At 38.4% G+C, this 12,796-nt stretch overlaps 1 protein-coding gene across 3 annotated transcripts in view; it reads left to right on the top strand.

Annotated features, from left to right (window-relative positions):
- The window catches only part of CPEB3 (cytoplasmic polyadenylation element binding protein 3), a 149,672-nt gene that overhangs the window by 61,116 nt on the left and 75,760 nt on the right, over window positions 1–12,796 (top strand). The window contains exon 4 of one of the 3 annotated variants that reach the window (XM_068961513.1): window positions 1,971–1,994. The exons of the other annotated variants lie outside the window; for them this stretch is intronic. Within the exon in view, the coding sequence (XP_068817614.1) occupies window positions 1,971–1,994 (24 nt within the window). The remainder of the gene's footprint in view (window positions 1–1,970; window positions 1,995–12,796) is intronic. 3 annotated transcript variants of the gene reach the window in all.

Genomic DNA, 12,796 nt, shown 5'->3' with positions numbered 1-12,796 from the left:
ATACTGATCTATTTTTGCAGTTTCAATGTGAGAGATAAATAAAACCTCTTTCAAGGCAAAACAAAAATAAAAAACTCCCAAGTATGTCTTTTGCAACTCTTCCCTGTCCCCAATTCAGGAGGCTCTTCCCCTCCCCCTTGACTGTCTGGTTCTATTCACTTTGTGTTCTTTATTACCTGAATGTTTAGCAGTTAAAGTCTTCAGTGAGCAGTATTTTCATTTATCTTTCAGGGATGTTAAAGTCTGATGAGTCATTTGTACCTTAGTATCATAATCAAATTCTTTTTCATTGAGTATCTGGCCAGAAATCAGATAGAATGAAAGAATGGGAATGTATTGTTTGGGAGAGAAATGAGTAATTTTGAAATACAAAATGTTTTATTTCCTCTCTGAATAGAGATTTTATAGTGAGGAGTGTTGGGCAGCATGACATCACTGGGGATGGGAGAAAAGACAAAGAAATAAGTGGTAGGACGTCAAAACTTATTTTCCTCTCTCTTTTTTAAGTGTTGTCTATTAGTGTTAATTTACCCATGTTATTTATTATAAGTGAAGTAGGCTTTGGGAGGAACCAAGCTAGGAAACTACCATTTACTACACATTCTGTGGGAAAATGAATTCCAGGTTCCAAATAATGAAAAGTATAAACGTTCCTAAAATTTTTTTTTAGAATGCATTCCGCTTGTAAGTAACATGAACAGTAAACGCTATGTGAATTCAGAAGAGGTATTTTTCATTGAAAGTTAAAGCTATGACAGAGTTAGGGAGTATGTAGAGTTTGAATAATCCTTTTAATCTGGCTAACCCTTTTTAATATTTGTGTCATGGGAAAGTGAAGAGGCCAAAAGTGTGTTGATGAGGGTGAGTACGGTGTCTGAAGAAAGATGGGAACTGGAAGAATGAGGTTAGCAACTGGTATTTCAACTTTCTAGCTGAAAAGTCTGAATTCTTTTGCTAGGAGAGAAGTAGTTTTCTTTAGTTCTGCCTCATGCTACAAGTGTAACCCCAAATTATCCTTGGTTTTTTTTTTTTTTTTTTTTTTGGTTTAAAGTTAATATGGTAACATTTCCTGCCTTTAAAAAATGGATTAAATAGAGTTCTCATTTAAGTGTTACTGAATGTGGGGTTTCAAATTTGAAAAACTTTCCACTTTGGAAGTCATTGTAGATGACAGGATCTCCTATAGTATATGCATGATGGTAGTCTAGCTCTGTTAAACATTGTAACAATATACTCTGTGGGCCTTGAGTTTTGAAGGGAAAAATAATCTTTAAAGTACTCTGTTCTTCACTATGGGATGTACCCACTGCCTCCTTTCTGCTTTTTCCATTCATTTTCTAGATGAAAAAATATTGTTTCCTACACCTGTAATACTGTATGGAAAATAAATGAGGAGGCTTAGAGAAAACTTACAGTAACACATTCTGTAAAGCAACAGCTAATTGTGTAAAATTTTTATGCAGTTTTCAGGGAAGACTGTGAAGTGTGTGTGTGTGTGTGTGTGTGTGTGTGTCTACATGTGTGTGAAGAAATTTAGAATGACCACCATACACCACAGTTTTTACTTATTTAGGATGAATGTTTTTTACTTCAAAGTGATGTCTGGTGGTAGTACATAGTACGAATGAAGATTTAGAAATCAGCAAATAATTTTACAGAACTCTATTTATCTATAGCTGATATAGATAATGGGCCACAATATAGATCCTTATAAGATTTGTTAAACTTAAGCATCCATTATATCCTTTCCAGTGGCTGCCGCATCCAGTTGAATTTCTCTTTAAGTTTGTGATTTAACTTGTGCTTCATAAAGGGTTTTTTTTTTAATGTAATATCTCTTAGTCACGTTGAACAGTATCTCCAGATTAATTCTGAGAATACTTAGAAAAGGTTTGTGTGAATATTTTTTTATTTCTAAATTCAGCATTTTGATACAAATACCCATGGTTTTCTTCTGTGTTTACATGCAGCCAGGAGCTATGGGCGAAGACGAGGTAAAATTTTTTTAATGAGATCTTTTGCTTGCCAAATTGTGAGTAAATATGAGTGTGTGTGTGTTTATACTTGTGTGTGTAAAACAATAATTATGGTGTGGTATGATGTTCTAGCTTAATTATTTTAGTGAAATAATTCTCTTATCTCTTTTGTTATAATTATTTTTCAATGTTAGTTGGTAATTTGTTCTTCTAATCCCGATAAAGACATGGCAAAGACTATTTCTAACTGGAAGTTTGTGTTATATGGTTTATTGTGAATGATCTTAAGGGAATAAAGGCCAAGCATCTGTATTTTGTTGTTGTTCTGTCCTCACTGCGTTCTTTTCACGTTACTTAGAAGTTAGGCTTTGGAGGGCAATTCTTGATCTTAGTAGCTTGACTGGCGAGTTTTTTTTGTGTTACATCCAGAGACAGATTTACCTTGGAGCTAAATGAAGCTTGAGTTTCAGGTACCCTCACTTTCGTGGGATCCCTTCCAAGTTCTCTACCTTATCTTTGTTTTCTTTTCTTAAAGAGAGGTCCTCTATTTATGTAGGCTCTAAGATCCATAGAACTTGCATTCTCTCCTGTCCACACCCAAGCAAAGTAATGTTGCTTTCATTGTGTATTGCTGTAATCTTTCTAAAGCATTTCCATATCTATAATTTGTTAAATAATATTACAAAGTAGGTAGGGTAAGCCTAATCTAGTAGAAAGGTATGAAATTCAGGGTCAAAAACTTAGGTTGGAATCACTGCTTTATCACTAACATTTGGTATCCTCATCTATAAGTTATGAAGTAATAAAATCAACCTTGTCCAACTTCAAGAATGTTAGTTAGGCATCCCTGGTGGTCTAGTGGTTAGGACTGTGGCTTCTATTGCTGGGGCCCTGGGTTCAATCCCGGGTCAGGAACTAAAAAAAAAAAAATTTTTTTTAAGAATGTTAAGTTAGTGAATTAAAGTATAAAAAATGGAAGAGGAAAATTTATAAACTAAAAGCATTCCACAAATGCTGGTTGCTTGGTGCTCATTTGCAAAAGCTGGGAGAGATGAAGTAACTTGCTTTGTGATCTCAAGTTAAAGTCAGAGCCAAGACTGGAACCCTTGTCTTTTGGCTGCTTGTTGGGTGATGTTATGTCTCTGATTCTGTAAATGAGTCCTGGAGAGAAAATAATAATATTAAATTGATAGTATTTGTTCCACAGTAAATATTTGTTGAATAGGTGGATATCAGCAGGACTTCATATGTATTTGAGTTACCATTGAAACATTCTTTCATGGTGGAATCACATAGTCAGTTTTGTTTTCACATGATGGTGAAGAAAAACATTTGTATAATTGGTTATTTTTTAATTATGACAAGACCCTTTAACATTTTTTCCTCTTATAATTTTAAAATTTCAAGTGTAGAAAATAATATTACTGTAATTATTATGTAACATATTTTTTTTTTCTTGGTGCTAGGAAATTGATTGCTCTCAGGGAAGGAATAGAGAAGGACAGCATCTCAGGGGCAGATAACAGACCCTGTTCTCATCTTAGGCACTGGTCAGTCCCCAGACCTTGTCAGTATATTTCCTCTAGTTTCTCAGGCCTTCCCCATCCCTTTCCATTCGCTTGTTTCATCTTTCTGTCTTTCTTACCCTCTTTCTCCATTCAGGAGTTCTATCATCTGACGTCTTCTTGTTTCATCAGCCTCATCATCTCCCATTTTTCCTACCTCACCTTCCCCTTGACCAACCCTTGTGCTTTCCCATTGTCTAGCCATTGCAAGTACTGTCCACCCTTCCTCTCATTTACTTAACTAAAACCTATCTTTAGTTAATGCATTCAAGCCTGACTCAAGCCTTACCCCGTCCAGGAAGCCTTGCCTGGTGGCCTTACAGGCCATGTTTTCCTCTGCTCTGTTGCTTACTTTCCTTCTGCCTTTTCTATATGTCCTCATTCTTCAACGGGAGATAAGTTCTCTGAGGACAGTTGTCTCATGTGCCTTACACTGTGACGTACATATAGTTAGCACTTACTGAATGCTTATTGATGAGGATTGTTTTGAAGTCAGACCCCATGTCTATGCAGACCAGAATTTGACTTTGTATTTTTCAATTATTATATACTTAAAAATCATAGTATATTAAATACTAGGCATCAAGAATATGCGATCACCTGTAATTTCTAAACTGCTGAGAAAATAATTAACTCTTCCTAGTTCCGTGTTACCTTCCCCATCTTTATTTGTAAGGTTTGACTTAATCGTTTTCAGAAGCCATGATATCTTTCCATCAAGTGCTAAGCTAAACACTGCCTAGAATGACTTGGTCACTGCTCTGTAGAAGTCTGCAGTTGGATAGTTGTAGATGAAGAAGATAATGACAGAAATGTGTGTATGTGTCTGCACATACACACACATACACGTGCGTGACAGAGAAAGAGCGTGACAGGGCACTGAAATACTTGAGTGTTGACTTTCTGTAATGAGAAAAGAACAGCCAGTTAATTTTTCGATCCCTGCTTTTATTTAGTCTTCTGTTCCCAAAACAGAAAAAGAAGAAATGTCATCTTTTAAAAATGTGGTAACGTAGTCATACAGGATGGGGCAGGTATATCTCATATTTACTCTCATTTTCTGAAATACACTCATCTGGACCAACATTACATGGTATAAATATGATGATCTGGCCAATTTCCTCACACTTGTTTATTTGTATGATCAAGGATTGTATTAATGCTTGATTTATTTCCTGTAAACAAAATTTAGGCTTTCCCCTAAAAACATAAAAAGTGAACTTGCTGATGTGTGTTGGCTGTAACTTATATTCTATGTTTTACATACATGTTGGTAAACATTTTAGTAATAGAGGGCAGAGGGAATTATCTGTGACAGTTTCAAGATCTATCAGCAAAATTTAGGCTGGTGAAACCTTCCATCTTTTCTGATAAAACCTGGAAAGGCTTCCTGGAACAGGTGGAATTTCAAGAACTCTTTGGATGATGGAAAAGGAATAGGAAGTGAAGCACTCCAGGTATCTGATTCAACTTAAAAGGAAGCTCTGAGGTGAGACTGGCATGGCCAGATGCTTGGAGCGTGTGCCTGTGAGTGTATGCAGTGGGGGCCAGCTGGAGAGGAGAACTTGGCAGTGAGATGATCTATGCTACCCTGATGAATGGTTTTTGACACAGATACTGTCAGGCTTTAGGAGCAGGGTTTCATGATACAAGTAATGAAGACAGGAGAGAATTTGGACATTGGTTGACAGCTCGGATGGGGCATCAGGTATTGGAGGGTAGACTTTGGCAAATCAAGTGCCTTCAGTAGTACAGTTGAAGCAGTAGCAGTTGGAAAGAACAGTTAGGTGTGAAAGAATAGGATTTGAAAATGGCTATTGATTGTACCCCATGGACTATAACCCGCCAGGCTCCTCTGTCCATGGACTACTCTAGGCAAGAATACCAGAGTGGGTAGCCATTTCCTTCTCCTGGTGATCTTCCTGACCCAGGGATCTAACCCAGGTTTCCTGCATTGCAGGCGAATTCTTTACTGTCTGAGCCACTGGGGAAGCTCCAGTTGTATATAAAGAATTTAAACATTCAATTGTATTTCCCATTGATTCCCACTTTTATTTTAAAGATGTGTTCCAGTAGACAAATGTTGATTTCCCTTGTGGAATCAGAATGACAGCAAAGAATCTTAACATTTTTCTTCCATAGTGTTCTGACTTTCACAAGCTTTTATATATGTTTTCCCATACAGCTGCAGCCCCTGTTAGAAACTAGCCTAATCGCTGGTGTTATATGTGATATTTGCCTACACATTTTACAGCACACTTGATTAAAATATATGTTGTGTTTTCATCTCATACGAGTTTTTATGGTCTCTGGGAGACTTTTGTCCATATGCAGAGATGTTGGCTATGCCAGTGCTCTTGATGTTTAACAGAATTTCTTAGTTAAAGAGCAACAAGGAAAATATGAAAGATCTTTTTAAGTAATGTGAATGAGCAAATGGAAAGAATGATTGGAGTTACTTTACTATTGGAGTTACTGTGGATTGGTGTTACTATTGTAAAATGTAGTTCTGTGTATATTTAATCCATAAAAATCTACTGAAATTAATAGATGATTTAGTCAATAACAAAGGTTCTAAGAATCCAATAAAACAAACTTGTGTATGAATTTGGTGTTGTCTTTCTGCCAAAAGCCTGACCAAGGGAGGAGAGGTCAGCTGTATCAGTGAGACCATGGTACAAACACGATATTCTGCTAATTCAGACCAGGTTGTGCGAGCTTTCTTGTCTAGAGGAAACTCTGGTTCCAGAGTGAAACATGGACAGCTGAAGAAATATCTGACTGTTCATAGCTCTGGTATCTGAAGTATTACTGCTTATAGTAATAGGAAAATATGAGCACAGGAGATGGTGAGTGGAATAAGATCACTATTTTTTCTCTTTTGCAAAGAAGTTGGTCTGGAAGGAACCTACATTGATTATGAAGGAGGGGTTCTGGGCTGTCTACCTTAATTTCATTAAATGTTTGTGTGCCCACTGTGGGTCAGATGGTGTGCCAGACCCTAGCTGTCTCTCTTCTGAGTGTTCACTCTAGTGAAGGAGAGAGAGATGATACATTTTTATATTCAAACAAATATTTTTATACTCAAAAGTTTTGTTAAGTACTAGGAAGGAAGAACAGAGAAGGCAGTGGCACCCCACTCCAGTACTCTTGCCTGGAAAATCCCATGGATGGAGGAGCCTGGAAGGCTGCAGTCCATGGGGTCTCTGAGGGTCGGACATGACTGAGCGACTTCACTTTCACTTTTCACTTTCATGCATTGGAGAAGGAAATGGCAGCCCACTCCAGTGTTCTTGCCTGGAGAATCCCAGGGACGGGGGAGCCTCGTGGGCTGCTGTCCATGGGGTAGCACAGAGTTGGACACAACTGAAGTGACTTAGCAGCAGCAGAAAGGAAGAATGGAAGTATCCTTTAAGGGAGGATGATTTGCTCTGAGAGATGTTTAAACTCAAACCCTAGGGCTGGAAAGACAAAATGGAAAGTCTGGAAAGATTTGTTTATCTTTATTATTTATTTATTTGTTTGTTTGTTTTTATTTTACTTTACAATACTGCATTGGTTTTGCCATACATTGACATGAATCCGCCACGGGTGTACATGAGTTCCCAATCCTGAACCCTCCTCCCACCTCTCTCCCCATATCATCTCTCTGGGTCATCCCAGTGCACCAGTCCCAGGCATCCTGTATCCTGTATCGAACCTAAACTGGCGATTCATTTCTTACATGATAGTATACATGTTTCAATGCCATTCTCCCAAATCATCCCACCCTCTCCCTCTCCCACAGAGTCCATAAGTCTGTTCTATACATCTGTGTCTCTTTTGCTGTCTTGCATACAGGGTTATCATTACCATCTTTCTAAATTCCATATATATGTGTTAGTATACTGTATTGGTGTTTTTCTTTCTGGCTTACCTCACTCTGTATAATCGGCTCCAGTTTCATCCACCTCATTAGAACAGATTCTTTAAATAAATATTTTATTTTGGAAATTTCCACATACACAAAAATAGAATTGTTTAATGAACTATGTATTCATCACTTAGCTTCAATGATTATCAACATTTTTGCTTATCTTGTTTCTTATATTCTCCTTCCTTTTTTCCTTTAGAATATTTTAAAGGAAATTCCAGACATCAAAATACAAATGTTTTAAGAGGCTTGAAGTGTAGTACTGATAAATGTTTACAGCATTGATAAACCTTGAAAACATTATGCTAAGTGAAAGAAGGCAATTACAAAAGACCACATATTGGATGGTTCCCTTTTATGAAATGTCCAGAATAAGCAAATCTGTTGAGACAGAAACTAGACTAGTGGTTGCCGAGGGCTGAGAGGGTTCCAGGAAAATGGGGAGTGACTGCTAATGGGTTAAAAGGATGAATTGTATAATAAGTGAATTATTTTTTAATAAAGTATTAAAAAAGGGTAGTGGTGAAGGGGAGAGGAGCTTGAGGCAAGAAAGGAGTTTGTGTTTTTGAGGAAGTATCAATAAATAGAGCCCAGAATGGCTGAGGTTGGTAGGAGAGAAGGCGGGTGTATTAATATGAGGTTGGAGGAAGAATGGAAATCTGATCTCACTGGGCTTTAGCGCCTGGTAAGGATTTTGAATTTGATCCAGATATAAGAGGAAACCTATGAATGTTTTAAAGCAGGGTCAAGTGATCAGATTTATGTTTTAAAAGAGCACTCTGGCTTTTGTTTGGAGTGGAGTGAGAGGAGAAGTGGGTTGTCTAGTTCAAAATGATGGTAATAGTCTAGGCAAGAGAAGATGGTGTTTTAAGATAGGGTAATGCAATGGAGTTGGAAGAAGTGAACAATCGGAAGATATGTTCTGGAGACAGACTCAACCCTCTCTAATGGTGTTAGACCGAGGAATTGAATATGGAGAGCAAATAAGAAGGAAGACTCAAAAATGGTGTTTAAGTTCTAGCTTGAACACTTGAGTGAAGTGTGATGCCACATGTCTAAATAGGACTGAGCAAGAATAGGCTTCAGGCAGAGGTTGAGTTCATTTATAAATACATTAAGGTTGTGATGCTTAAGAGATAACCACATAGTAATATCAAGTAAGATGTATTTTTATCTATTTGTATTCTAGTATTAGGGTTTTATGTAAGATTTTTGTGTAATCAAAGGAATGCTGCTACCCTCAGAGATGTGAAAATGTTTTCATCTAGTTCAAATCTCTCATTAAGTAAACAAAACTCAGATAAGTGAAATGTTTTATCCAGGGTCACAGAGGCTGAAACTTGACTATCTTGACTTACAGGCAGCTTTTTTATTTTGTTTTCTCCACCTAAGGGAGAAATGCCTCATAAGGCATTTACTAAAACATCCCCAGAGTAATTCATTTCTGAGTTCTTTCCAAAACTAAGAGGAAAAGGATCAGGTTTGGAGTGGGAATATTGGGTGAAGATTGCCCTGGAGCTGCTGGATTGACAGCAGAGATGTGGGAGCTCAGAGGGGAGGTCCGAGCAGCTTTGGCAGCACAGCACGGCCAGTGGGCTACCATTCTGCTTCTTAACTGAAAATAGATATCAGAAAACCAGACCATTGGTGGAAGAGAGAGCCAAATGGCTAAAGTGCAACAATTAAGAAGTATTCCTCCTGCTTTTGCTGACTTATTGAGTATGAATATTTTATGTGAGAGGATGAGATTCTAAAGCAGATTTCTATGCTAGGTACGTAAGAGTATAAGTTTTGGTAAGTAATGTGACTTACTTAAAACGTTTTGCTCTTGGGAAATGCTTTTATTAAAGAAAAGAAACATGTCAGAGGCTACTAGTAAAGCGGGACCTCTAATGGGACACAATTTGGGTACAGACTCTTAAGTTTCAGTTTCTAGTAGCATGTGTCTAGAAACTAAAATTATACCAGTCTTCTCAGGGACTGTCTGTCTTGGAGGAAAGATTTATGCCAACCAGATGAATGCCTGGACAGACTAGAATGCCAGTGTTTCAACTTATCATGGAGATGGATGTAACAGAAATGAAACTTCAATGGCTGGCTATTTATCTAGTAGTTCAAGTCACCTTTTCATAATAATTGAATAATTAATAGAGCAGTCCTTCAGGAGCTTATAATCGGAGCACAGGGAAAAAAATTGTGTTTAGGTTCTAGAAAGATCAGATGAGCCACAGATGTCCCACAGAGTCATCCCCGCAGTATGATAAAATCCTCCTCTCTCCTTTTGGTTTACGCTGGGAGATGCAACGGATTCTTAATCTACCCTTCTGTCTTTTAAATGCTTCCTGCAGACTGACTGTTCTGATCTGAGAGGACTTGAGGCAGTCACGTTATAGTAAGGTGGATTAGATTATAGATTTTATGTTCCATTCCTGAAGATACTTTTCTTAACTTGATTGAACTTGCAAGTTTCCCAAGGCTCCGTACACTGCACACAATGTCTCTCTTAGTGGCTGTTTGCTACAGACAGGTCAACTGCTTTTCAGTGCTTCTTAAATTGGAGCATAGGAGTCACTGGGGAAATTTGTTAAAAGTGCAGATTTTCAAGTTTGACCTCTTTGATTCAGATTAAGTAAATCTGGGGACTGAGTTTATTCTTAGGTCTTACCTACAGTTAGAGAAACATCATATATGTGTGAATTCTTAGCAGTTTCATTTCCAGGGGCAAATTCTTTCCTGAAGTCTATGATACTCTATCTGCGAAGACAGAAATTTACTTTCAAAACCTTGGAAAGTTTCTTAAGTACCCACAACCAATTTTTAAAACAGGTCAAATTTTTGTAGTTAATTCTTGCTTTTAATTAATTTATTTTTGTCAAAATACTCTGGGGAGGCTGTGGTTATGTTGGCTACACAGAAAGAAACCTCTCTTTGTTCCAGAATATCTTGAACATCTGCTGCTTCTCCTAGCTGCTCTGGTTCAAGACTTCCTCATCTCCCAGGTGGACAAGTCACAGATTTCTTCAGAATTGCACCCCATCCGTCCTTTCCCTGGGTGTACATTATTAATGGAGTGATGGTAGCTGTTGTTGGATTTGGGGTAGAGGGAAGAACATAGTCAGGTTGTGACAGGAGGAAGATGGATTAGATGGGAGTATCAGTCTCTAGGGAGTGAGTACATTTTTTGTTTTTAAAGAAAAGCTAGTATTAGAATGAAATAGCAAATTTGGAAAATGTGGAGTGTAATATGTAATGCTTGAACAATCAGAAGCAAGAGAAGAGATCTCAGCCTTCTGGGAACAGGATCCCAGAAGGATCCTCAAACCCGTCTATTGTGTTCCAACATTTACTTATTTGCACATGTTATTTTCCTTTCTTGTCTGCTGCCTCACTGTTAACACTTACTGAATACCTATTTTGTGTGCCTTTATTAGGACGTGAAAATATAGTGGTGAACGAGATTAAATTGGTCCTTGTCCTAACAGAGCTTACAGTTTCATGGGGTTGGGGAACGAGATACCAAGTTAAAACCCATATGATAGCATAATGGTAACTAGGGGAAAAAAAAGGAAAAAGTGCTGTGAATGGATGGAAAAGGGCATCTATTCTAATCTAGAAGGTCAGGAAAGTTCCAGTTGAATTTCACTGACTTTTTAGCCTAGACCTGAAGAATCAATAGGACTTAATTAGAAAACTGGGGAGTTGAGAGGAGGGTGTTTGTTTTGGGTAGGGGAACACCTTTTCCTTAAGGCCTGAGGCAGGGGGGAATAACAGAAATATCTATGGAGGCCTGTGTCATTGGAGGTTAGTGAACCAGAGGGAGAGGCCAAGAGAAAGTCGCTCAGTCATATCCGACTCTTTGCGACCCCATGGACTGTAGCCTACCAGGCTTCTCAGTCCATGGGATTTTCCAGGCAAGAGTACTGGAGTGGGTTGCCATTTCCTTCTCCAGGGGATCTTCCTGACCCAGGAATCGAACCTGAGACTCCCACATTGTAGGCAGACGCTTTACCCACTGAGCCACCAGGGCAACAACTCTTAACGTAGGAGGGTTAGGCAGAGGCCTTACAGTTTACAGAGATGTTTTTGTACTTTATCCCCAAATTAGGGGTGAGGGGTTTTAAGGATGTGACAAAGAGTGTGGTCATGTTCAGATTAATATTTGAAAATGGTGGCTGTTTTGTAGGGAAAGCATTGTGGAGTACAAGGTAGGAATTAGCAGACTGAGCAAGTTATTGTATAGACTCTTGAGACTGTTTTCATGGGAGAGATGATGGCAGTATGGACCAGGGTGTTAGGGCTGAAGGTAGAGAGAACTGAATGAAGAATTATTTTGTAGCATGAGTTGGTAGGACTTAGTGGGAGATGGATTAGATGTGGAATATGAAAGAAAGGGATGTCAGGATTGACTCCTAGATTTCATGATTGAATTGAGTGCGAATAATAGTTATTTTCATTGAGATTGTAGGAATGCTAGAGAAGCAGGCTTGGCAGGAAAGATACGAGCTGTTTTGAAAGTTCTTTCTCTATGGATTCTTATTCTTCATGTTTGAAACTATAACTCCCACAAGATTCTGCTCAGAATTGCCCTCCTGTGAAGTCATTCTGAAGCTCTCTGAACGCCCTGCTTCTACCATTTTCCATAGAGCAGTAAATTGTGCCCTTGTGTCATTTGGTAAAGTCTTCTCTTAGTATTTCTGTCTCTACTTGATAATTGGGCTTCCCAGGTGGCTCAGTGGTAAAGAATCAGCCTGCCAGTGCATGAAACTTGGGTTCATTCCTTCGGTCAGGAAGATCTCCTGGAGGAGGAAATGGCAACTCACTCCAGTATTTTTGCCTGGGAAATCCCATGGAAATCCCATAGAAATCCCTGGTAGGCTCCTCTGTCCATGGGGTCCAAGGAATCGGATACGACTGAGCACATATGTATGCACGCATTTGATAAATTAAGTGCTTGCTTTTCTCTCTCCCCAGACTTGATTTCTTGGGCAGGGGCTACCAAATAGCTCTTATTTGTTTAATGTTCTCCAAATGTGGATAATTCTACAAGTGTTTTCCACTGAGTTACATAGTATGTTAAGATTTCCTTTATCTTAAATTCAGGTAATACTAGATTAAGTTATTTTACTACAGAACTTTCCCCAACCTTTGTATTCTAATACGGCTTGTGAATCTCTGGGAAGGGCATAACGTGTATAGTATTTTCCAATATTATTTAGTTCTCCCACCCTCTCCTCCACCAGATTTTGTTTTCTGAGCATCTCATGTTACTACTGTTGAGTGTAGGAGTTGGTGATAGGAACAAAGGTGGGAAATGCTGGTTTGGGTTCACGCTTGTCACGGTA

This window comes from Capricornis sumatraensis, chromosome 23 (genome assembly GCF_032405125.1).
Source record: "Capricornis sumatraensis isolate serow.1 chromosome 23, serow.2, whole genome shotgun sequence".
Taxonomy (NCBI): domain Eukaryota; kingdom Metazoa; phylum Chordata; class Mammalia; order Artiodactyla; family Bovidae; genus Capricornis; species Capricornis sumatraensis.
This window is presented reverse-complemented; position numbering and strand designations above follow the sequence as displayed.